We start from the raw sequence: 27471 nt of genomic DNA, 5'->3' as shown, positions 1-27471 counted from the left end.
TTTTAGAGCCTCCACTTGCTATCTTGTATGATGCTCTCCATTTATTTTGTCTTAGTTCCCAGTAACAATTCTACAGAATGGAGTAAAAATGACTAATGAACCTCCCACGGGTCTTCGGCTGAATCTCCTTCAATCGTATCTCACTGATCCAGTTTCTGATCCTGAGTTTTTCAAGGGATGCCGTGGGAAGGAACTGGTAATATTCATCTTTTGGAACTTTTAAAATGTGTTTTATAGTGATCAAATATGGAAGTGTAAAATTTTATTTAATAATGCTTTTATAAAATTTTTATTTAATGTTTTTAAAACTTTAAGCATTTCCTAACAAGACAAAAATTGTACTTATCTTGTTCACCATTTTATTCAATATAGTTTGTGTTCCACTTCCCACATAGTAGACATTGAAATAAATACTTGTTGAATGAATGAATCTTAGTTTGTAAGCCAAAGCCCAATAATGTTTTTGATTAGGACCCGAGAGTAGAAATCTATTTTCCCATTGTTTATTCTTTTTAAACAAGTGTGTGTGCTGGGCCCTCTCCTAGGTAGTGTAGATATAAAGCAATGAGAACAAAATAGACACACAAAGAAATCTGCCTTGATGGAACTTAAATTCTAGTAATAATGTTAAGCATGTTAATAGTGCTTTTCCATATATCCACCTAAAACAGTTTGTTTACAGTACTGGGGAGTTTAAGGATCCCAGTACAAAGTATTCATTTCCCTGCCTAAATTCTTACCAACTGAGAAACAGGGAAAAGTATAAATGTATGGTAACCAAAGCATAAGCTTAATTATTGATATAGGCTAGATTGGAAGATATAGCTTATATCTGTGAACAAATGGGTTTCATATTACAGAACCCTAAAATTAAGCAAATTTATCCACCCAGAAGAGTAAAGGAAAACCCAGGTCCCTGTAAGAAGCTCACTTCTAAGAAAGAAAAGACAGAAGCTGGGCCGAGCATATCTGGTTAATTTTCCCCAAATTTACCAGTCAGGTAGGTCACTCCCTTCTCCTGCAGCAAGTAAGTACAAGAATGGAGAAAAGTCCAGCGTGTTACGTTACTAACTGGGCACATGAAAGGAAACGTTACTGAGGGAAAATCATCCCCTGCCCTCACCCCAACATGTACTGTTTATCATATTTGCATGTTTAAGCTAGAAAAAATGATACTGAAGGTAAAATAGTAAATTCTTTGAAAGTCAGGTATTTTCCCTCTGCTTAATGATACTTTCTGTGTACCCTAGTTCTGCACCATACTTTTGTTTGCAAATCTTAGAACAAGAGAGGATATTTTGTGGTTTTATTGAGAAAGGAGCTTAGTAGAATGGAGAAGATAGTATGGTGTCTGATCCCCATCCAGAGTTTGAGCTCCTGCAATTAAAAGAGAGAGGGCAAGAGAGAAGAGAAACTTTGAAAGATTCTAAGCTCAAGCAGAGTTAGTCTGGGACTCAGATTATTCAAATAAAAATGGTGCTAAGTTAGAGAAGAAGCATTCTCATTCCTCGTGTATTACAACATTGAGCAAGCAACTAAGTATTGGGATTTGTTGGGATATCTGAAGTCAGTATCCTTGCCATGTATCATTATTTTTGTGATGAACAGTGGTAATAGATAAGGCTTCACCAAGCAACTTCTCTGGTAGTACAAACAAATGAAAGCTGGGGTAAGAGAAGTAAAAGAATGTAAATGCCCTGTGATGTAGGTTCTCAATATGCATCCAATTCTCCTAGAGGGCTTGTTCAAACACATCTTGCTGGGTCCCATCCCCAGAGTCTCTAATTCAGTGGATCTGGGGTGGGGCTTAAGAATTTATAGTTCTAACAAATTCCCTGGTGATGTTGATGTGACTGGTCCTGGAATCACACTTTGAAAACCATTGCCTTCCAGTTTCTGCAGGTGACTGGTTTGTAGACATATGTGAAATTCCACTGAGGCTTCCAGAAATAGCTGGAATGCCTTTTGATAAGGCTAATTTCTGACAATTAGGCCAGCAACAATTTGAACTATCATCATTTGGCCATTAAAAGTAAATATGATCTTTTAAATCACAGGTTGTTGATATCTTGGCATTTGAATTACCTAGCAATGATAAGACGTTCGTTGTCGGTCTATAGGTCTGTCACCTGTACTCACTTTATTCTCCTTAAGGGTAGGGATACATTTCTGTATCTTCACTTATTTATTCAGCAAATATTTATTGAGTACCTACTAGGTGCAAGGCATTCTTATAGGAACTGGTAATATGGCAATGAACATATAAATATATAAAAACATGTAAAAATTCCTATCTTTATGGAGCTGACATTTTAGTCAAAGGAAACCTATGGAAGGCAAGCTCAACTGTAATTCCCACAAACCTGGGGGACTTGTTAAAGCTACAGATGTCAGTGCCACACTTCTGGAATTCTGATTCACTAACTTTGAAGTAAGGCTCAAGAACAAGCATAAATATAGCATATCATATATACACCATGGCCAAGCGGGATTTATCCCCTGGGATGCTAAAATGATTCAACTTATAAAAATCAATTAATGTAATACACATTAACAGAAGAAGGATAAAAATCACATGATCATCTCACTAGATGCAGAAAAAGCATCCAACAAAATTCAATGCTTGTTTATAATATAAACTCTCAGCTGGGCATGGTGGCTCATCCCTGTAATCCCAGCACTTTGGGAGACTGAGGTAGGAGGATCACTTGAGATCAGGAGTTTGAGACCAGCCAAGCCAACATAGTGAAACCCTGTCTCTACTAAAAAAAAAAAAATTAGCCGGGTGTGGTGGTGTGTGGCTATAATCCCAGTTACTCGGGAGGAGGCAGGAGAATTGCTTGAGCCCATGAGGTGGAGGGTGCAGTGAGCTGAGATCGTGCCACTGCACTCCAGCCTGAGCAACAGAGCATGACTCCATCTCAGGAAGAAACAAAACAAAACAAAACAAAAACAACTCTTAACAAATGAGGAATAGAAGAAGATTACCTCAACATAATAAAAGACAATATGAAAATACCACAACTTATACTCAACCATGGAAAAACTGAAAGTTTTTCCTGTAAGATCAGAAACAAGGCATGGAAGCCCACTCTTCCTACTTCTGTCTAGACTGGAAGTCCTAGACAGAACAATTAGGCAAGAAAAAGAAACAGGAGGTATCCAAATCAAAGCAGAAAAAGTAAAATTGTCCTTGTTTGCAGATGATGTGATCTTATACATATAGAAAACCACAAAGCTCCACACAAGAAAAACCTGTTAGAGCTAATCAATGAATTCAGTAAAGTTGTAGGGTACAAAATCAACATATAAAAATTAGTTGCATTTCTGTACACCAACAACAAACTATATGAAATGGAAATCAGGAAAACAATCCCATTTATAATAGTACCAAAAACAATAAAATACTTAGGAATAAATTCAACTGAGGAGGTAAAAGATGTATACACTGAAAACTATAAAACATTGATGCAGTAAGTTAAAGTAAGACACAAACATGGAAAAATATCCCATGTTCATGGATTGGAAGACTTAATATTATTAAAATGCGCAAAGTAACCAAAGTGATCTACAGATTTAATTTAGCAATCCCTATCAAAATCCCAATGACTTGGTTTTTTTTACAGAAATAGAAAAAAACTCTAAAATTCATATAGAACCACAAAAGATCTTAAATAGACAAATCAATGTTGAGAAAAAACAAAGCTAGAGGCATCATACTTCCTGATTTCAAAATATAATACAAAGCTACAGTGATTAAAACAATATGGTACAGGTTAAGTATTCCTTATCTGAATGCTTGGGATTTTTTTTAAAATTTTGGAATATTTGCATTGCACTTACCAGTTAACATTCCAAATACAAAAATACAAAACCTGAAATGCTCTAATGAGCATTTCCTTTGAGCATCATGTTGGTACTCAAAAACTTTTGGATTTTGGAGCATTTTGGATTTTTGGTTTTTGGGTTTAGGATGCTCAACCTGTACTAGCATAAAGTCAGACATACAGACCACTGGAAAAGAATAGAGAGCCCAGAAATCAATCTACACATATAAGGTCAACTGATCTTTGATACAGGTGCCAAGAATATACAATGGGAGAAGTATAGTCTCTTCAACAACTGGTATTGAGAAAACTGCATATCCACATGCAAAAGAATGAAATTTAACTCATATCTTACACTATACATAAAAATCAACTCAAAATGGATTAAAGACTTAAATGTAAGATTTGAAACTGTGAAACTTCTGGAAGAACACTTAGAAGGAAAGCTTCATAACATTGATCTTAGCAATAATTTCATAGATATCACACCAAAAGCACAGGCAACAAAAACAAAGTAGGATCAAATCAAACTAAAAAGCTTCTACAGAGCAAAGGAAATGATCAACAAAGTGAAAAGCCAACCTAAGGAATGGGAGAAATTATTTGCAAACCATATGTTAGATAAGGGATTAATTTCCAAAAAATATATGGAACACCTCAATAACAACAACAAAAAACAAAGAATAACCAGATTAAAAATGGGCTAAAGATTTGAATAGACATTTCTCCAAAGAAGACATACAAATGGCCAACAGATATATGAGAAAATGCTCAATGTCACTAGTCAGCAGGGAAATACAAATCAAAACCACACTGAGATATCATCTCACACCTTCTGGGATAGCTATTATCAAAAAACAAAAAACAACATGTATTAGCAAGGACAACATTGGAGCCTTCTTACACTGTTGGTGGTAATGCAAAGTGGTGCAGTCATTAACGAAAACAGTATGGAGACTCTCAAAAAATTAAAAACAGAACATATCCAGCAGTCTCACTTCTGAGTATCCAAAAAAAAATTGAAATCAGGATCTCTAAGAGATATTAGCAGGCCAATGTTCATTGCAGCACTATTCACAATAGCCAATATGTGGAAACATCCTAAATGCCCATTTGTAAAATATTATTCAGCCTTAGAAAAGAAGAAAACACTGCCATATATGACAACATGGATAAAACTTGAAGACATTATCCTAAGTGAACTAAGCCAGTCACAGAAAGAGAAATGCTGTATGATTCCACTTATATAAGGTATCAAAAATAGTCAAACTCATAGAATCAGAAGGTGGTTTCCCAGGGCTGTGGGAGGGGGAAATAGGGAGTTGCTTATTAATGAGAATAGTGTTTCAATTATGCAAGGTGAATAAATTCTGGAGATTCGCTGTACAACATTGTCCTTATAGTTAACAATACTATATTGTACACTTAAAAATTTAAGACGGTAGATTTCATGTTAAATGCTTTACCACAATAAAATGAAAATTACTAAAACATATATGATGTAAACAAACAAATTTGCATGTTCAACTAAGTTAGCAACCGCTGCGCTCAACAGCCATGATAGTGTTATGAACTAAAGGAGGACAAAGAAAGGAAGGGAGGAAAGGGGCAAACATTTATTGACCATCAGCAGATTTCAGTTAGTTTAACTATATAAGCCTTGCAACAGTCCTCTAATATAGGTATCATTTTCACACACCTATTTGTTAAATAAGGAAACTGAAGCTCAAATGAATTAAATAAATTATTGAGGTCATTGAATTAGTCTGTTCTTACACTGCTATAAAGAAATACCGAGACTGGGTAATTTATAAAGGGAAGAGGTTTAATTGACTCACAATTCCACATGGCTGGAGAAGCCTAGGGAAACTTACAATCATGGTGGAAGGTGAAGGGGAAGCAAGCACCTTCTTCACAAGGCGGCAGGAGAGAGAACAGCAAAGGAAGAACTTCCAAATGCTTATAAAACCATCAGATCTCATGAGAACTCACTATCACAAGAACAGTATGGGGGAAGCTGCCCCCATGATCAAGTCACCTCCCTCCCTCAACAGGCAGGGATTACAGGTCCCTCCCTTGATAAATGGAGATTACAAATTGAGATGAGATTTAGGTGGGGACACAGAACCAAACGATATCAGTCATACAGCTCAGCCCATTGTTGGAGGTGGGATTTGGTACCCAGGACATCTCACTCTTTCCATTTGTGTGTGATTAACTCTGCTTGGCTGAATCGAAAAAAAGTTTCATGGAAGAAGTGATATTTGAAGTAGGAACAAGAAGTAAGTTTAATATGTACAACTATTATAACAAGGTTGTTGAAAGAGCAATAAGGACCTCATTTTGGCTAAACTGGTAGGAAGTAAGAATGGGAAGGAATATTGGGTCAAGACTGGAAGTCTTTACATGCCTTGCTAAGGAGTTTGAATAAGTCAACACAAAACAGCATCACATCATAGAAAACAAACTAAAATGTATACCCTCACTGATGGCAGGTCAGTGGTATCATCTTTAGGCAGAGAAGGCAGCATCCTACTGCCCCCTTGGCTTAATCAAAAACAAGCATAAAAAAAAAAGAAAGGCATTATTTTTAAAGAAATTATGTTTTAATGTTTAAAAGCTTTTTAAAGAATATCTGGTTTTTAAAATATCTAGATAACAGGACTGTGACAAACTACACTGATGTCCTTTGTCACAGCTCTTCAGTCTGTATCTAATTTCAGCCACAACTGTAGAAGATAGTTCTTTGTGAGTTCAGACTCTTCATAGGCTACAGCACCTTATCTCAAGTATGCATCTTTCTGTTTTCTTTCCTCAAGATTTCTCTGATGCAACAGGAGCCTTCTTGGCCTGTAGACACACAAGCATAGACCAAAAATGTGGAGAAATTATCAACTCCAGGGATAACCTTCAACTCTTCAGGGACCACTTGTCCCAGCAGAACTGAGTCCTCATCACGGCAACAGCTTCCATAATTCTTCCTGATACTGACTTTTTCTCTTTCTCTGCCTTTCTTTCCCTACTCCTCTCCTGCTTCCTGGGATCACTTCTCACATACACCCACCTTCACCCTCGTCTTTCTCTCAAAGTGTACTTTTGGAGGAACCCAGTCTAAATAAAGTCCAAAGACAGAAACAAATGTGATCATTCAATTTTCCAAAACTTTAAGGATGGTTCCAGCCTTAAGAAAACCCACTATTTAAAAATATGTAGAAAATATATGTAAATTAGATATTTGTTCTTATTGCTAAAGTTTCTTCCCCTATGAAATGTTTCACCACAGCATTCATCTAGTATATTTAAAATATGCTTTGAAGTACTTACAACATTTCAAAAACATATCTACACAGTAAAGCGTAGTGTACTTGCCTTCTAATATTAAAGAATAATGTCTACCACTGCATTGTATGAAAATAGCTGGATGGATTTTCACTGGATTTGGAGCTATGTTTGAAATGTTCTAAATTAAAATACATGCTGTGTATCATACTTGAAATTTACTTGGGGAGACCTTAAAGAGTTGGGCGACCATCCTCTGGAACACTGACACAGATTTTGTGAGAAGCCCACGCGACGTGCATATCACATACGTGAGGATGCCACAAAAGCAGATGAAATAAACAATGGTTTCAAAAATGATTTTCAAATGGAAAGTTACAAAGTCATGAATGACATACTAGGATGTATTCATGTTATAATGGTTAATCACTCCCCTGAACTTAGTCTCAAGCATATGCCAGCAAGTTTACAGAATAACATTTAAGTATTGAAGTTGTAAATATCTACGAGTAATACCGAAGTATTATTAGTCAATGCTTTGGTAAAATGATACCATTTTTGCATTTTAACAAGGCTTAATATTACTATGGTTTGTCCAGCTTTGGAGATTTGAATTAAATCATAAGATGAATACTATTTATAGTAAGTATTATTTTAGATAGGATTTTTTTAAAATAGAAGTTTGTAGAGATACGTGATCACATAATCTTGTAATGAGAAAGATCATTTATTCCTCTCATTTTACTGATGGAATCTGACGAGAATTTTTTTCTTGTGTACTTTTTATATTAAAGGCCTGGGAGAAGTTACTGTTTGGAGTTTGTTTTTTTCATGCCCTTGTGCAAGAGAGAAAGAAATTTGGTCCTCTTGGTTGGAATATTCCATATGGATTTAATGAATCTGACTTGCGCATCAGTATCCGACAACTGCAGGTAAAACTAACAAGAAATTAACATTCATGAAGGATCACTGTTTATCAGGCCCTAGGCAAGTCTTTTGCTTGGAATAACTGATTCACTTCTCCCAGCATCACTAACAGGTGGGTAGATGGTAATAACTATGGCTTATGAAACACTATATCTATCTGGATTCTTCCTGCTGCAAGTAATGGGAAATCTGATTCAAACTGGCTTAAACCACAATGAAACTCATTACTCACATAATAAAGAGGTGCAGAAGAAGGACATGCTCTGGGTTTGGTTGATTCAGCAACATCACAGTGTTGTCATCGAGGACCCTGGTTCTTTGTATTTGTGCAGTGCCATCGTCAGTGTTGCCTTAACATATGTCCTCACTATCCTCTACTTTCCTCCACTTGGTCAGTTCTACAGCTTAGCTCTATCAACAGAAACAGCTTGTATACTTTCAGCAGAAAAATAATTTATTGAAAGGATATTGGGTAGCTCACAGTATCACCAAGACAGCTGGAGAGCCAAGCTCAGAGAAGAGGCATCCAGAGTCAAATCCAAAATCACTCTGTGTCTGGTAAGGCAGCATCTCTACCCTTGTTGAATATTAGACCCCAGAGCTTGCATGGCTGCCACATAGACTCTAGTCTACTGCAGGCCTCTGCTGTCATGACCACATTCAAAGAGATTCTTTGGTGTTACTGATTTTTTTGTTTGTTTGTTTGTTTTTGAGATGGAGTCTCGCTCTGTTGCCCGGGCTAGAGTGCAGTGATGTAATCATAGCTCACTACAGCCTTGAACTCCTGGGCTCAAGCAATCCTCTTGCCTCAGCCTCTGGAGTAACTGGGACTACAGGCACAGGCCACCATTCCCAGATAAGTTTGTTTGGAGACAGAGTTTCACTCTGTCATCCAGGCTGGAGTGCAGTGGCATGATCTCTGCTTACTGCAACCTGCGCCTCCCAGTTCAAGTGATTCTTATGCTTCAGCCTCCCAAGTAGCTGGGACTACAGGTGTGTGCCACCATGCTCGGCTAATTTTTTGTATTTTTTAGTAGAAATGGGGTTATGCCATGTTGCCCAGGCTTGTCTCAAACTCCTGAGCTCAGGCAATCCACCCACCTCAGCCTCCCAAAGTGCTGAGATTACAGGCATGAGCCACTATGCCCAGCCCCTTGTAGGTGTTTTTTTTGGGGGTTTTTTTTTTTTTTTTTGATGTATTTTGTAGAGACAGGGTCTTGCTGCATTGCCCAGGCTTATCTCAAACTCCTGGTCTCAAGCGATCCTCTCACCTCGGCCTCCCAAAGTGCTGGGTTACAGGCATGAGCCACAATAGCTGTTCTTGCTTCTCTGTACCTTAATCCCCTACTTAGTTTAAGGTGGATGCATCTGAGTAGCCAAGCCCAGGTCACAGGCATAGGCTTCAGCTGTAAGAGAGCTTGGGAAAGTGAGTAGCTGGCCTTTCACACAAACACAGAATATTAATATTTTCCTGCTCTTTTGCTGTTCTGAGAGGCCTTTTTGAAATAGGACCTAATGAAGGGAAAAGAGAAGCATTGATAAAGTCTAATTAATTGGTGCTATTAGATTTCAGTCAGGTAGGTTTTTGTAAGGCTATAAGCATTTAATCACATTTATACCAACCTTTAAAATAAAAATTGTTAACACATAATTTGTATAGAAATAGTTGATATTTTATCAAGTCTTTAAAAAAATTTCAGGGCAGAAACCTTAACTGGAATAAAAATGTCCGTTTGAAAATCCTTGTAACAGTTGTTGAGATTGGTGCTTATGGAATTGTAACTGCATGATGAAATGACATTGATTTTAAACATTGGTTTTTTAGACCAATTAGTTGGTACAGCCTAAGCTTGAAGAACATTTTGCCAAAACCATCATACTGCATATAATCAATCACCTTCTGGCCAAGCCCCAGCCTACAGCCTCTGATATCATCAACCTTTCTAGCCCCAACATTGGAAACTGCCAGCATTGGCTGGGTCTATGTTTCCTTTCTTCAGAAATTGGAAAGATGATTGAGGATTAATCCTTAAGCCATCTTCACCTGGTATGAGCAGGCTGCCTCTCTTCAAAAGGCAAATCAGAAAACTGATGGCTAAGTGGATACACAGCCGGAGAATGAGCTGTTGGTCTCCACTTCTTGCATATGCCACAAATTTAACATTAAATTCTCGTGAAGTCTCTTCCTTCAGTTTTGGGAGGGAAAGGACCCAGTTGAACACACCCTTCCCTTCCCCCAAAGAAGAGACAGGGAGAAACTTTCCTCTTTTTGCAAATAATTCATTTCCCAAAACAACGACCTTCCCTCTTTCTTAGTCCCCTTTCATGTCTCTTGACACTTCTCTTACTCTTCAAAACGTGGGCATCTTAAAGGATTAAGCCTTCTTTCAACTTGGTTCTAGAGAATTTAGAAATATTTTTTTCTCAACTGTGCATAATTTCTGCTATAATTCCTGCACTATTAAGTAAACTTCAGGGGCAGGAAAAGCTCTCAACCCACAACTTATACCGTCTCAATACACATACTATAAAAAATTCCTGTATATTAGAAAAAGTATGGGATCTGGAACTGGAAGAAATAAATTCAGGCCTTCATATTACTTCACATTCACCAGACTGTTTCCTACTCCACAGAGTTATTGAGAAGTGAATAAGACAATATAAAAACTATGCAAATGATAGTTTTTATTACTATTATGACAACAATAAGGAAACTAGAAATTCTATGCATTGTTTACCAGTGGAACTGTGTCATAGTGTGTGATTTATGCTCTTGTACTAAAGTTTGAAATTGCTTTGTTTTTAATCACATTGTGAAAAGTGTCCTAAACCAGGCACCTGGTTCTCAGCCTTGGCATGACTGGCATTTTGGGCCAGATAGTTCTTTGCTGTGGGCAGCTCTCCTGTGTATTGTCTAGCAGCAGCCCAGGCCTCTACCCAATAGATGCCAGTAACACCCCAGCCCCCACCACAGTTGTGACCATCTAAGTTATCTCCAGACATTGCCAAATGTAACCTGGGCGACAAAATTAACCCCAGTTGATAGCGAGTACCATAAAACAAGGTTTATCCAAATTCATATGAAAAATACTTGGTAATTTCCATGTCATCTTTTTTTGTTAAATGTTTTTCTCATTACAGAAGCAGTATGTCTTTATTTCAGAAAAAATTAGAAACACAGACAAGCAATTTAAGGTAAAATGCTATCAGCCAGGTGCAGGGGCTCATGCCTGTAATCCCAGCCCTTTGGGAGGCTGAGGCAGGTGGATCACTTGAGGTCAGGAGTTCAAGACCAGACTGGCCAACATGGTGAAGCCCTGTCTCTACTAAAAACACAAAAAATTAGCCGGGCGTGGTGGCACACTCCTGTAATTCCAGCTACTTGGGAGGCTGAGGCAGGAGAATTGCTTGGACCCAGGAAGCAGAGGTTGCAGTGAGCTGAGATCATGCCACTGCACTCCAGCCTGGGCGACAGAGCAAGACTCTGTCCAACAAAAAAACTAACAATCTTAGCTACCCAAAGACAACTCATGATAATTCTTTCAACCCCCTTTCTAGATAGATAGATACATACTTAAAATAGAAATGAAGCAAAATACTTCAAGGTTTTTCTTGTTTCGTTTTTCCTTTGCTTCAGTTATTTATCAATGAATATGATACAGTTCCATTTGAAGCTATATCTTACCTGACTGGGGAGTGTAATTATGGAGGAAGAGTGACAGACGATTGGGACAGACGTCTCCTATTAACCATGCTGGCTGACTTTTATAATCTGTCCATAGTTGAAAACCCTCATTATAAGTTTTCTCCCAGTGGAAACTATTTTGCACCTCCTAAAGGCACTTATGAGGACTACATTGAATTCATTAAGGTAATGATGTCACCGAAAATAAGGTTAGATTAATGTGTGATTTTTCTAACAGCAAATGGTGAAATGTTCTTCTCTAATGTATAGGTTTAGACAAGTATTATGGTTTTATCAACTTTTAATAACCTTTTTCTAGTAATTACTGAAAATTAGAAAAATTTTGAGTATTCTGTTATTCGATGTTGGTTTTTAACCCTTTTTTCGTCTGCACATGTCTGCCTTATGAATTCATGTATTGTAGAAAAGGAAAAACTTTGCCCTCTTATGTTCAGTGCCAGGGCCTGCCAATCAAACTGACAAAAAACAAATCACAGGAGAAGAGGCAGTACAGTTTGTACTAATGTTAACATTTTTATGTGCACAGGAGCTTTGCAGAAAAGGAGTGAAAACCAAACAGTGCAGTTGTACTTGGGCATTTACCATTTCAACAGAGGCGGGTAAATTGTAGAGACATGACTAGGTAAAGGAAAGGGGGTTTAGAGTTCTAGGGGCAATACATCGTGGGAAAGTGATTAGGAAATATATGGGGGAAACTAGTGGAAGATAAGGACCATTTTGAGTGAGGTCTGTTTATACAGACTCGTCTCAGTGCCAGTTCTGTCTCCAGTGAGAAGGGTCATTCTCTTCATCCTGGTACAAGAAAGAGGCAATGTCTGCCACAAGTCAAAATGGGAAATTGATGCCCTACTTTTAGACAGATGAGGGGAGGGCGGAGACCTCTTTCTGGATCTGTTGATTCTTAATTGCCTTCAGCTCACATAACCCCCATGCCAAAGTAGCATATTTTGGACTAGCGTATCCTGATCATCCCTTTCAGTATCCACGGAAAATATGATGCATGCTTAATTTGCTTTCTGGTAGAAACTTCCATTTACTCAACACCCTGAGATATTTGGATTACATGAAAATGTTGATATCTCCAAGGATCTTCAACAAACAAAAACCCTCTTCGAGTCTTTGCTCCTCACCCAGGGAGGCTCCAAACAGACAGGAGCCGCGGGAAGCACTGACCAGATTCTGTTAGAAATTGCCAAAGATATCCTCAACAAGGTAATGCTTAGCTTAAAATATGTTACTTAAAATATAAATAAAAAATGATACTGAAATGACAATCTGAAAACTCCATGTACTAGCATTGTGATCTTGAGGAAGAACTTTGCCTCTCTAAGCATTAGTCTCCAAATCTGTTAAATGGTGATACTACTACCAATTTTTTAAAGCTTTTTGAGAACATTAAAGAGATCATGAATTTAAAGTGGCTTATAAAATGCCTGGCATATAATAAGTTCTTAGTAACTGTGGTTGTGGATGCGCTAATGTACATATGACTTACCTACATTAATGTATGTTATGAGCTAATGTACATATATAATCTGGTGTTAGCTATTATTATATAATAGCTGAATGAAGCTAATTATCCATTCTGAGAATAATTTGTGATCTTCAAAATCTATTATTTTAGCTCCCTAGTGATTTCGACATTGAAATGGCACTACAGAAGTATCCTGTGAGATATGAAGAAAGCATGAATACTGTGTTAGTACAAGAAATGGAAAGATTTAACAAGTAAGGATCTATGTCCCCAGTGATTCAGAAGGCAACCATCCAAAGTCAATAAAAGCACACAATGGTATTGAACCGAAAAGACTATTAAATCCTGTCATTTCATTGGAATTTTCACTCATTCAAAAAGTTCTGGCCAGGCTCAGTGACTCATACTGTAATCCCAACACTTTATGAGGCTGAGGCAGGAGGATCGCTTGAGCCCTGGAATTCCAGCTTTGGAAACATGGCAAAACCTTGTCAACAAAAATTTAAAAATTATCCAGGCATGGTGGCAGGTGCCTGTAGTCTCAGCTACTTGGGAGGCCGAGTTGGGAGAATTGCTTGAGCCTGGGAGATGGAGGCTGCAGTGAGCAGAGATCGTGCCACTGCACTCCAACCTGGGAAACACAGTGAAACCTTGTCTCAAAAAAAAAAAAAAAAAAAAAAAGAAAAAGAAAAGAAAAGAAAAAGAAAAGTTCCATATCTTCTGTCTCAGAAGAGAGGGTATCTTTATTTATTTATTTATTTATTTATTTATTTATTTATTTATTTTTTAGATGGAGTCTCACTCTGTCGTCCAGGCTGAAGTGCAGTGGCACTATCTGGGCTCACTGCCAGCTCCATCTCCTGGGTTCACTCCATTCTCCTGCCTCAGCCTCCCAAATAACTGGGACTACAGGCGCCTGCCACTATGCCTGGCTAATTTTTCGTATTTTTAGTAAAGACGGGGTTTCTCTGTGTTAGCCAGGAAGGTCTCGATCTCCTGATCTTGTGATCCGCCCACCTCAGTCTCCCCAAGTGCTGGGATTACAGGCATGAGTCACCGAGCCTGGCTGAGAGGGTATCTTTTAAAAAGTAAAAATGATGATGAAAAGAGATCTGTTATTACTGGTTAAAAATATTCATTAATCATAACTTCTCATCCATCTGTTAACGATACTTCTTAGGAATTAGAGACAGAATAAACATTAGCTAGACCTATGTGTAGTCACATCTTTTGTCATTTTTCTGCTACCTGGCCAGGTGCAGTGGCTCACGCCTGTAATCCCAGCACTTTGGGAGGCCCAGGCAGGCGAAACACCTGAGGTCAGGAGTTCGAGACCAGCCTGGCCAACATGGTGAGACCCTGTCTCTACTAAAAATACAGAAATTAGCTGGGTGCGGTGGTGCATGCCTATAATCCCAGCTACTCAGGAGGCTGAGGCAGGAGAATTGCTTGAACCTGGGAGGTGGAGGTTGCAGTGAGCCAAGATCATGCCATTGCACTGCAGCCTGGGCAACAGAGTGAAACTCTGTCTCAAAAAAAGAAAAAAAAAATACATATATATATATATGCGCACCTGATGCCTTAGTTAATTCAGCATTTCTTATACAAAGGTTTTATTTATATATACATAATAACATACTATATCTCAGCTGCTCAGGCTTCTAGCCTAAAATCTCTCACTACAAGTATATTTATGGTGTTCGTAGCAAGGTGGGCCTAAGTGCAAGTAAAGTATTTGCAAGTGTATAAATGAATATATAATTTATGTTTTCATGCAGTGTTTCCTTAGTTTCAGCCATTGAATGACATCATTACAGCTTTTTCATATTTGCATGTCACCTGAAATATTATTTACCTATTATTTTTCCTTAAGTCATTCCCTGCTTAAATTAGCTAGGTCCTAAGGAAAAAATAGCCAGAAAGCAACAATTGTGATATGCTAGTTGTATTACTTTCTGTATTTTAAAATATGTATGTGATGAATGAAAAATGTTCATACATGTGTCACTTAACATTACCTCACGTACCACCACATGGGAGGGGACACATTTTGGGAAGCAGTCCCATGAAGCTGGGAATGAAATGCCTGCTGTTCTTCTTCTGGAAAGACTGTATGGTGATATCATCATATATGTTGATGACATAATTTCTTTCATTGCAGTTTAATTATAACTATACGTAACAGTCTGCGGGACCTTGAAAAAGCTATTAAGGGAGTGGTTGTGATGGATTCTGCATTGGAGGCACTCTCCGGCAGCTTACTTGTTGGAAAGGTTCCAGAAATATGGGCCAAACGTTCATACCCAAGCCTTAAGCCACTAGGAAGTTACACCACAGATTTCCTAGCCCGGCTGAACTTTTTACAGGTAAAAGTGTGTGTGTGTGTGTGTGTGTGTGTGTGTGTGTGTGTAAATTGCATGTACAAATATGTAAAATATACACACATATAAAATTTTATTTTTTTTGGTTAATTGGGGAGATATTCGTTGTTGGCTCTGGTCACTTGAATGTCTCTGAGTTGAATGAAATGTGATTAGTAGCTTCGTGATAGTCTGATGAAAATTTTAGAATATTGAAAAATACACACATTTCAAAGTATTGAGTGGAAAATTAAAATCATACTTCAAACCAATGTAATATGTGATATTTATATTTTTCAAAATTCTAAGTTTGTAGTTCTCTGAGACCAAGATTCTAAGTGTGTGGTCCTCTAAGACCACAGTTTAAAGTTGTCTTGTGATTTTTTTTTTTTCCATTATAAAAATTTATCAAGGGAATAATTTGAGTTTTTAGAGGCTTGGTTTAGCAAGGTAAAAAAGACAACCAAATTATTAAAACACTTTATAAATTATTTTAAAACCTACCAATTGGGGCCTAAATGAAATAAACCCCCATTACCTTAGGAAAGAGACAGCTTTCCTAAATCACAAAAGTTGATTTCCAAGCTACACTCTTACTTTTAATGCCTTGGAACCCTAAGGAGAACTAAAGCTCACCAGCGATGGCTGCTCTGGAAGTCAAGGTGGGAAGAACAGGCAATATCCTGACACAGGCTAGTTACAGACTCTGAGCCAAAAGCAGAGTCTGTGACATGGAAAGGGACCACACAATTTTTTTTTTTTTTTTTTTTTTGAGACGGAGTCTTGCTCTGTGGACCAGGCTGCAGTGCAGTGGCACGATCTCGGCTTACTGCAAGCTCCACCTCCTGGGTTCACGCCATTCTCCTGCCTTAGCCTCCTGAGTAGCTGCGACTGCAGGAGCCTGCCACCACGCCCGGCTAATTTTTTGTATTTTTAGTAGAGACGGGGTTTCACTGTGTTAGCCAGGATGGTCTCGGTCTCCTGACTTCGTGATCCGCCTACCTCGGCCTCCCAAAGTGTTGGGATTACAGGCATGAGCAATACAGCAATACACCGCGCCCAGCAGGGACCACACAATTTATTATCCAACCAGGACACTTTTTTTGTTTGTTTTTTGGAGACAGAGTCTCACTCTTGTTACCCAGGCTGGAGTGCAGTGACGTGATCTCGGCTCGCTGCAATCTCCGCCTTCTGGGCTCAAGCGCTTCTCCTGCCTCAGCCTCCTGAGTAGCTAGGATTACAGGCACCCGCCACCATGCTCCACTAGTTTTTTGTATTTTTAGTAGAGAACAGGATTTTGCCATGTTGGCCAGGCTGGTCTTGAACTCCTGACCTCAGGTGATCCACCTGCCTTGGTCTCCCTAAGTGTTGGGATTACAGGCGTGAGCCACCATGCCTGGCACCAACCAGAACATTTCTGAGTGTGGAAGAGGATGCTGTTAATTACTCAAACCAAAAGGCATAAAAGGAGACATATGTCCACCCAAGTGATAAGGCAGTTTGGGAAACTACATTTCCCAGTATGCCCTGCCCCTTGAGAATTAAAAATCTTAACTGACACAGAGCATGCTGGGACACCTGTGGTTAGCGCCATTTAAGAAGTAAACGGTATAGGGCTGGGTTCTGAGGTAAAGGCCTCCCCCTTCCATGGGACACTTAACCAGATACAGGACACAACATCTGAGGTGAAATTTCAATGGGTATTAAGTCTGGTGTAGAGCTTCTCTCTCCCCACAAATCTATCTTCCAAAGATGTGGAGCTGGTGGAGCTGTCCATTCGTCCGCTGCCCTGTTTCTCCTGGGCGCTGCCTCTGCCTCCCCATATCACCAGTGTCCCCAGTGTCACTAGTCTTTAGGGGGATTCTGGGCTAGGTGCTCTTCCCACTCGACTTCAACCAACTTGTACAGCTCCACGGTGGCCTGGGCATCTTCCACAGAGGAATGTCCACTCTTCCCAACCTGGATATCCCAGTTTAGCAGCTTCTTGGTGAGATGCTTCAGAGACATGGTGGCATTCTCCGGGCAGTGAGCCTTCCAGGTTGAGGGGGGTGCTATGGGAGGTGTCACAGGTGAGGGACTTGGGGTGAAAGTACTGAAGGGCTTTGAAGTCATTGTGGATGGCATGTCCCACCACTGTCTTCCCTGTGAGTATCTTCAAGATCTGGCCTCGAGCAATCTTGAAGGGTGTGGCATTCACCACGTGGTGCTTCCGGATACCACTCCATCTGGTTCGGTAGTCCACAATGTGGCAGGGGGAAAGAATGTACTCGTCATAAAGCACATCTCCATTGTAGTTGACAATGCTACATTGAGCCAAGGAACTAACATGCCCCTTTGATCCTGTGCCCACCATCTCACAGTCAATTGCCACCATCTTCTGTGGCAACTTCTGGGATATTCCGGAGCATTTATTCTCTGAATGAGCTTGGGTGGAGTTCTGTGGGGCATTCTTCTGAGGATGGTTCTTCTTAGAGGATTTCTTCTGGGAGCCCTTCTTCTGAGAGCAGGTTGGGTGACTATTGATCTTTGGAAGGGCACTCTGGAACTCCCCCAGCAAATCTACTTTAGCAGCAACAGAATCAGCCTTTTTTGAAGGGGCAGGGATCAGCCAAGACACTGCAGCTTTCTTGTCCAGGGGCTGTCCTGACCCATTGCTAGAGGCAGCTGTCTTCTTCTTTTTTGGGAAGGAAGGGGTCTTCCAAGTGCCATCCACTGTAGGAGCTTCCCCTTTCTTTGGAGGTTCAGAGTGCAACTTAGGCGCCTTGCTAGGGGGTTGGTTCTTTTTACTCAGAAAGCCTCTCCGTTCTAAGAGCCTCCGCTTCTTGACAAAATTTCAGTGCTTGGCATTTCCTTCTAATGCCTTTTTGGGAGGAGGTTCCCCAAAATCCAGATTGAGCAGTAAAGTAGACATAGGGACAATGGGAGGTGGAAGAGCAGTTGGGAATAGTGGCTTATGGATGAAAAGAGGATGTGGGACTCATTCTCTGCTGAATCCTACTGTCCAACATGTGGAGGTCTGTAGTACACCCAGCGCAGGGGTGGGATCGAGGCTCGAGGCAGCCCACCTGGATAAGCATACTTCAGTCCCTGAGGTACAGATTGTCCTCTCATGCTCACAAACCTACCTCCCAGATGGGTTTAGCTAAGGCCGGAAGCATCCCATCTTGTGATTTTAATACTGATGTAAGTCAAAAATCCTGAGACTTGGATTTCTTTTTTCTTTTTTTTTTTTTTTAAGAGACAGGGTCTTGCTCTGTCATCCAGGCTAGAGTGCAGTGGTGTGGTCTTAGCTCACCGTAATCTCAAAATCGTGGGATCCTCTTGAATAGCTGGAACTACAGGCACGTGCCACCACACTTGGCTAGTTTTATTTTTTGTAGAGATGAAGTCTCACCAAGTACCCCAGGCTGGTCCCTCACTCCTGACCTCAAGCAGTCCTCCCATCTTGGCCTCCCAAAGCACTGGGATTACAGGCCAGAGGCTTGGATTTATCAATAATTGGCTATTGTCTTTAAATCAGTGCCTCTTATCTCAGAAAACCAGGGAAAAGATGAGTATTTTGAATGCCCCCTCTGCTCTCCTCCCAGCATAAACATCAGACAGAACACTGCTTTTCCTTCTCAACTCCACTGCCTGTCCCTATTCTATAGTTGATGTTTATGAAGGAGTATGGGGTGGGGAAAATCCCAAAACGATTTTTTTGGAAATTCACAAAGGTATATGATCTTTCCATATTCAATTGCCTTTTTATTGTACAAAAGCTTTATTTGTTTCACTGTATAAGCTAATCATAAAATAACCAGTGCTTGTAAGAATGTAGCGGGACAGACTTTCTCCTGTATCCCTTTAAAATGTTTGCCAATCTGTTAGGTCAACCATATCTTGCTGTTTCCATTCGACTTTCTTTGATGACTAGTGAGCCTATGCTTCTTTAGTATGTGTGCTTTCCATTTGTGTGTGTGTGTGTGTGTGTGTGTGTGTGTGTGTGTGTGTGTGTGTGTGTGTGTTGTCAATTCATATCCTAGGCCCATTTTTCTTCTGTATTATTTTTAATTGATAGGAGCTTTTCATGTAGATTATATGTTTAACAAAAGGAATAATATAAAACAGAATACTGAAAGGGTTTCCTCCATTGTTCTCTTACCCTTACAGAAGCTATAGTTTTCTCATTATCTTTCTTTCTCCTGTACTCTTCTTTACCTCCTAATGGTTCTTAGAGTTAACAAGTTAAGCAAAGGAGTCATCTGAATTTTCTGTTCTTTCTGTCTTGGGTGCAACTGTCTGGGGCCAGCGTCATGTTCAGTAAAACAATTTACCAAGACAGTCGTAGGTAAAGAAAGGCAGATTTATTAGAGAAAGTATGAAGATACATTGCAAGAGTGCAGTGGGTAGCTAAGCAGAGAAGAGGCTATCTGTAAAGAACCAGGGGCTGGAGGGAAGTTTTGTAGGGTGGTGCTAGAGGAGCTATGCAGAACGAGGTGGTGCTGCTCGGGCTACAGGCAGAGCAAGGTATTTGGAAACAAGATTTGCTAGTGGATTGTCTGTAATTAGACTTTTTTCAGAACAATTGTTCTTCCTCACCTGGGGCCCTTTCCTAGTTGTTACTTATCAGGACTACCCTTTCCTCATTTCTCTCTCACTGTTCACCCTATCGATTTCCTTTTTAGTCAGTTCAGGCTGCTATAAAAAAGGCAAAACAGACAGGACAACTTAAAGAACAGACATTTATTTCTCATAGCTCTGGAGGCTGGGAAGTCTGAGATCAGGATGCCATTATGGTCAGGTTGTTGGTGACGGCTCTCCTGGTTCATGATGAGAGAGAAAGATGAAAGAAAAAGACAGAGAGAAAAAAATGTCTCTTCTGTTTCTTCTTATAAGGGTGCTAATCCTATCATGAGGGCTCCACCCTTAAGACCTAAGTACCTCCCAAAGGCTCCATCTCCAAATACCATCACCTTGGAGATGAGGGTTTCAATCTGTGAATTTTGGAGGAAAACAAACATTCAGTCCATAGCATCTTCACATTCTCTCCTCCTGTGACTTTTTTTAAAAAAGAAAACTTTTTGCACACTGCCTAAAATCCCAGCATAAATCCTGATCTAACACTTACTATCTTTGTGACTTTGAGCAAGTTACTCATCTTGCTGCATCCCAGTTTCTTCATCCGTAAAATGAGAGAAACATTCAACTCACTGTTATTTTATAGAGTAAATGAGGCAATGCATATAAAATGCTTAGCACAGTGCCTGGCATGTACTAATGGCACTTAGTAAATGGTAGCTTATTCAGAGATAGTACAAGTAGCTGACCACAGACACTAATGACACTCTGGGATAAAGGGAGCCATGGGCGAGTGGGTTTTCTAAATGCTTGCCTTGTGGGCCTTTACAGCCTTCTTGTGCTTGGTGCTTGCTCTGCCTGGTTTTGCCCTCATCAGACTTCATCTCTTTCTGTGCCTCTTCTTGACCTGATAGCTTGTACTGTTGCAGCATCTCCAGCAGCAGTTTGTTCTCTTCCTCCTAGGGGGCAAAACTGGCTTCTTCCCAGAGTATATTGCCTGCCCAGAGACAAAGTCCATTTCATTGATTCATCTGTTCATTCCATAAATATGAATTGAGACCTTATTTTATTCAAAGCACCTTGTTGCGTGTTCTGTGATAAAAACATAATTACAACAAAAGTCCTGTCCTGACGCTGCCAAGAGCTTACAGGGAGACAAGCCATGTATCTAAAGAAAATTAGTACACTATAGTAAGGGATGTTCCATGAAAGACCAACATGTAAAATGCTCTGCGATTTCAAAGAAGGGAGCGAGTTCTTATGGCACAAGAAAGCAGAGATTGTTTCATGGATGAGGTAGCATTTAAGCTGGATTTAAAGAATGAATGGTTTTGATACTGCAAAGAAAGGAAAAAGAGATCGCTATGTAGCTTGTGGGATAAAAGGCACTGTATCACTTTGGATTGATTCCATTATAAGTAACAAAAATTCTGACATAAGCAAACATAAAGTTCCCTCGTGTAACTCCAGGAGCTAAAGTGGCTTCAGGTAACATTTGACCAGGGTGCAAACATGGATATCTTGTCCTGGCTTCTTGCACTTCATCTCTTGTCTCCATTCCCTTCAGGTAAACTCCATTCTCAGTCAGGTTCTCATCTGATGGTAGCAAGATAGCAACAGCAACTCTGGCCTCACATCCACACAACTTTGAGGAGCTGAGAGTGAGTCTTTTCTCCAAAAGTCCCAGCAAGAGTTTCTGCATCTCTGGCTTTGATTGGGTCACATGTCCATTTCTGAATCAGTCACTGGGGCTGGAGGTATGACTGGCCAGGTGTGAATCACCAGCCTACCCTGCAAGCCTAGGTGGTGTTCTACCACCAGATGTGCCTGGACTGAGAAGCTTGGACTGAGAAGGGTAATATCACTTTAAGATAGGCAGGAAAACAACAAATGTCACCCAGCACAGAGACCAGCAAATAGTCCAGTCTCTTTAGTCCAGTCCAGATTAGAATGCAGGATGCCTGAAAGGAAGTAAAAGAGATATAAAACTGAAAATACATTGGGGCTGGATTGTGAAGTATCTCTGTTTTTGGTTTGTTTATTTGCTTTATGTGAAGCATCTTGAATAGGAGACCAAGAGGTTTAAGCTTTAATTTGGTGTGTCACTGAACAATTTGGTAGGTCACTGAAGAATTATGCAAGATGCTACATCTGATCCAAACTCTGCACGATGAGTTATATTCTGGCAACATTCTTCTGGATAGATTGAACAGAAAGGGAAGAAGCAAGAAGACAACACGCACTGGTACAGAAAGAAGACCAGGAACTGGAGTGAGGGCAGTGGACACAGAGACAAGGGGTTTAAGAGTTAAGGAACTGGGGCCAGGCACGATGGCTCACACCTGGCCAGTCATACCTCCAGCCCCAGTGGCCAGGCACGGTGGCTCATACCTAGCACTTTGGGAGGCCGAGGTGGGCAGATCACTTGAAGTCTGGAGTTCCAGACCAACCTGGCCAACATGCTGAAACTCCATCTCTACTAAAAATACAAAAATTAGCCAGATGTGGTGGTGCACGCCGGTAATCCCAGCTACTCAGGAGACTGAAACAGGAGAATCACTCGAACCCAGGAGGCAGAGGCTGCAGTGAGCCAAGATCATGCCACTGCACTCCAGCCTGGGTGATGGTGCGAGATTTCATCTAAAAAAAAAATGGGTTAAGGAACTGGAATCAACGAATGAGGTCTATAATTAGACAATGTGTAAGATGTCTAACCGTGGTTGCTTTTGAGTGGGGTGATATAATAAAGCATCAAATAATTTACATTTGGCTTTTGCAGAAGATTTGACTCTTCAAACTATGTTTCATTCAGGTTAATGCTCAAATTGTTTTGAGTTTTCCAAGAAGAGTAACTAGAAGGTGAAAGAGGTGGGAGGGCCAAGGCAGGCTGTGTGCTTGACATCGGGGAAGAGGGCCTTGTGATGGAAAATGTGGACAACATGAGCAAAAACCAGAATCAGGAATTGTACATCAGGTGGTGCTTGTATAACTTTAAAAACTGACATAATGTGTTTTGTTTCCCCTTTATAGGACTGGTATAATTCAGGAAAACCTTGTGTGTTTTGGCTGTCAGGTTTCTTTTTCACCCAGGCCTTTTTAACTGGAGCTATGCAGAATTATGCCAGAAAATATACCACCCCTATTGATTTGCTAGGATATGAATTTGAGGTATAGTAACTCCTTAAAGTCAACAGTATTTCATTACATTAAGTCATGTATTTAAACCGAGTTTATATATTGTAACCCATTGTAAGCAATTTTACTTCGTTCTTTGGGTTGTAAGAATATTTGTCTTGCTATCCCTAAGAGAGAACTTTTATATACTGCAATATTTGATTTAAATAATCCAATGCTGTTCTTCTCTTTAGCAAAAAATATTATGAGGTACAGTAAAATTTGATAAAGTCTTAAAAAAGAAGTACTTTTATACTTTTTTACAAACTATGGCTGAAAAAATGTGTAGTTTAACAAGCTATTATACAGTAGAGTTTCCATGAATGTGTTCTGAATATTTCACTAATGTGTTCTTTATGAGATGAAGTTGTCTGGAGAGGATCACTGCTAGTGTGTGCCTGTCCCTTCAGGTTATCCCATCTGATACATCTGACACATCACCAGATGATGGTGTTTATATTCACGGATTGTATCTCGATGGCGCACGCTGGAACCGACAAAGGTCAGTGGTTTTAACTGCCAGGACCTCTTCGTTTGTAGCTGAATCATAGATAAGATAAGCAACCCGTTGCTTTAAAAAAAAAAAGTCCTCTTTTAAGGCAAGTAATAATATCAGAACTCTCACATAAATAATTAGTCAAGCTGGGGCAACTGATGAGTTGTTATTTTTAGGTGCTGAATAATTTTTAGTCAATATTTCAGTAGTCTTATTAGTAGAAAAGTTAGCTGAAATTATTTTCCTGCTTATTCCATTTTGTAACAGTTGCCTTCTATTTTGTAATGTGTAGGACCACCTCACTTTTAAACAGTTTACAGTTAGTTATAATGAAGTTCACCTTTCTGTTAGTGAATGGGAAGCCTTTTCTTGCATTTTGATAATAAAGAAATATTTACAATAAATATTGAATTTCCTGCTTCACTCAGGAAATTAAGCAATACTATTCCTGTTTAAAATATATGGGATAGAGAGGAGAGAAGGAGAGAAGGAGAGAAAGTTTCCCTTGGAGCCCTGGCCTCATGGGCGGTCATTAAAAATTGGCAGCCATTGATAAGTGTCCACTGTTTATCCTTTGCTGTCCCATCGTTTTCTTTTGTTTCTCCCAATTCTTCATTGCCATTTTTTCATTTTCTTTTTTTACATTTTTTTCTCTCTGTCTCTAGTACTTTCTCTCTGTCTCTAGTACTTTCTTCTAGTAAAAGCCAATATGTAAGTATGCCAATATGTAAGTAGCCAATATGTAAGTAGCAATTTGCTTCTAGCAAATTTCAGAAGTTATTTCTAATAATTTCTATCCATTTCTCTTTATAGTGGATTGCTTGCTGAACAACATCCCAAACTTCTGTTTGACCTGATGCCCATCATATGGATAAAACCAAGTAAATATTCTCTCAACAAAATTTATTTGAAGTTCAGGGAGAATAAGGATGGATATTATACACTGCTCCCCAAAATAAGTTTTTGCTCAAACCTTTTGGGATCTAGCTCAATTATAATAAATATTGATAGAATATTTACATTAGAAATTATTATTATCCCTTTGTGTGTATGGCATTTATATTATTTTGGGAATACCATGCTGCTTTTTATGCTCCTAGCCTATGGGATATGTCATTCTTTTCAGCCCTCCCCCCACTTCTACAAGGGGGTTCACAGATTGAACAGCTGCCCATCCATATTCTGAATTCCCTTTGCACATTGCTCAGAGGCACAAATTAGCTTGACACAGTCTCCAGATAGTGACTAGCATTTTCTGGCTATAAGAAACCGCTAAGCCTAGGAGCCAGCCAGGTGCCCCAAGGCATAGATGTTGCCAGCCACATGGGGTGGGGGCCAATTTGTCCCACTTAGGAAACTGCTTGCTCCTCCCCTGCTTCTACCATCATCATCTTTCTACAAGTCTGGAAAAAAAGTCTCATTCTTTTGTTTTCTCTTCCCTAATGTTTTAATTCTTAAATAACAACAATTTCTTTCTTTTTTTTTTTTTTTTTTGAGACGGAGTCTCGCTCTGTCGCCCAGGCTGGAGTGCAGTGGCCGGATCTCAGCTCACTGCAAGCTCCGCCTCTCGGGTTCACGCCATTCTCCTGCCTCAGCCTCACGAGTAGCTGGGACTACAGGCGCCTGCCGCCTCGCCCGGCTAGTTTTTTGTATTTTTTTTTTAGTAGAGACGGGGTTTCACCGTGTTAGCCAGGATGGTCTCAATCTCCTGACCTCGTGATCCGCCCGTCTCGGCCTCCCAAAGTGCTGGGATTACAGGCTTGAGCCACCGCGCCCGGCCAACAATTTCTTAAATGAAAATATTTACCGGTCACCCAGAATCACCATCCAACCTATCAAATATTCTCATTATGAATGTGGTTCATAATGAGAATAACTATGAGAAATGTGACCTTAGTTTGGAAAGACTCCTAATATCTTCTATCTGGCTTTTTGGGGATTGTACATAGTTTCTTTTCGTGAACTGGTAAAAGTTGGCGTGTTTTTCTTATTATTTACCTGCTAAAAACAAATAGAAATGTCAGCTTCTTCTGTGTGGGTTTCTTGGATTAGCGCTCTAAGCAGTTGTAGTTCTCCTTTTGCGTCTCCCCCACTACCTATACTGTATTTTATTCCTTTTTCCCTCCCTTCTCCTTCTTCCCTCCCAAATCCTCTTGAGTTTTCTCATGCCTGCTAAGCGGTCAGAACTTTAAAGTCTATTCCTGTCTTCCACACCTAGAATCATGCACGATATGAAATACTTGCCTTAAGCCAGGCATGGTGGCTCACGCCTGTAATCCCAGCACTTTGGGAGGCCAAGGCAGGCGGATCACGAGGTCGGGAGTTCGAGACCAGCCTGGCCAACATAGTGAAACCCCGTCTCTACTAAAAATACAAAAATTAGCGGGGCGTGGTGGCAGGCGCCTGTAATCCCACCTACTTGGGAGGCTGAGACAAGAGAATCACTTGAACCTGGGAGGCAGAGGTTGCAATGAGCCGAGATTGTGCGACTGTACTCCAGCCTAGGCGACAGAGTGAGACTCAGTCTCAAAAAAAAAAAAAAAAATACTTGCCTTGTTTCACAATCGTAATACTGTATGTACTGTAAAAAGATGTATGTATATATGCTGTAAAACCTTCATATATCACAATTATGATCTTAGATGTAGTTCTGGCCATTTTATTACAAGATAAGTAGTTCTTTTAGTACTAATGGCTGTTTTCCCCTTTATCAAATGAATTTGTTTCTTTTTTTTTTTTCAAGCTCAAAAATCTCAGATTATAAAGTCGGATGCCTATGTCTGTCCCCTCTACAAGACAAGTGAACGTAAAGGAACTCTTTCCACTACGGGACATTCTACTAACTTTGTCATTGCAATGCTGTTAAAAACAGACCAACCTACTGAGCACTGGATCAAGCGTGGGGTTGCTTTGCTTTGTCAGTTGGATGACTAAATTGGACAAATTTATAAAACATCCAAAAGTTTACAAAAAAAAAAAACCTGTCCTACTTAAAATATATACATTATAAAACCAAGTATCTTGGTGTTATTCTTTTAAATGGTCTTTGCAAACGCTCATTGCATTGTTCTCCTCTCTGAGGAGAACTTTTTGAAGTTTGATTGTATGTGAAAAATAGATTTGAGGGTTAAACGGATAAAATTTAACAAATATCAGGAATTATCTCCTTCACAAATGTTAAGTCATTCCTTCAGCTTCAGTAGTTTACTTTCCACTGTCCTACCTTAATTATACACAAATATTTCAAATACATAAATTAAGAAATTGTAAATATGGAAAATATTAAAACAGTTACACAACTACACCTCTTATTTCCTACCTCTAAGACATTGGTTCCATTTCTCACCGCATCCTTGTGACTAGGAAAGGAAACTCAAAGCTGCAAAGCTGGCCTGCAAAGGCAGTAGGATGGCTGGAGGGCAGTCCGAACTTCTACACCTGCAGTGACAGTGTGCTTCTCGGCATTTGCTTCATATTTAATTTGAAATGTCAAGTGGTCCCTTTGTTTTTTTTTTAGTGTATATTAACGATTAAAAAATATTTCAACAAAACAGAATTTTGGTCAAAATTTTATCTTGTGTAGAGTGAATTCTTCCCTTAGGATTCCAAGGACACTTAAGGCCACAGTTCTGTAACCCAAGGAAAATGTAGTCACAGCTACCTAGTGA

General features: G+C 39.7%; 1 protein-coding gene and 1 pseudogene across 1 annotated transcript in view; one reads left to right on the top strand and one right to left on the bottom strand.

Moving 5' to 3' along the window:
- Positions 1-27356, top strand: part of DNAH12 (dynein axonemal heavy chain 12) — a 251232-nt gene extending 223876 nt beyond the window's left edge. Inside the window, exons 67-76 of the mRNA XM_015130629.3 lie at positions 56-196; positions 7901-8038; positions 11671-11904; positions 12763-12951; positions 13364-13467; positions 15375-15579; positions 23164-23301; positions 23718-23809; positions 24617-24684; positions 26547-27356. Coding sequence (XP_014986115.1) covers positions 56-196; positions 7901-8038; positions 11671-11904; positions 12763-12951; positions 13364-13467; positions 15375-15579; positions 23164-23301; positions 23718-23809; positions 24617-24684; positions 26547-26737 — 1500 coding nt within the window. The 3' untranslated portion in view covers positions 26738-27356. The remainder of the gene's footprint in view (positions 1-55; positions 197-7900; positions 8039-11670; positions 11905-12762; positions 12952-13363; positions 13468-15374; positions 15580-23163; positions 23302-23717; positions 23810-24616; positions 24685-26546) is intronic.
- LOC106996900 (interferon-stimulated 20 kDa exonuclease-like 2 pseudogene) lies at positions 16923-18510 on the bottom strand (annotated as a pseudogene).
- Positions 27357-27471: the final 115 nt, after the last annotated feature.

Source organism: Macaca mulatta, chromosome 2 (genome assembly GCF_049350105.2).
Source record: "Macaca mulatta isolate MMU2019108-1 chromosome 2, T2T-MMU8v2.0, whole genome shotgun sequence".
NCBI classification, from domain to species: Eukaryota; Metazoa; Chordata; class Mammalia; order Primates; family Cercopithecidae; genus Macaca; species Macaca mulatta.
This window is presented reverse-complemented; position numbering and strand designations above follow the sequence as displayed.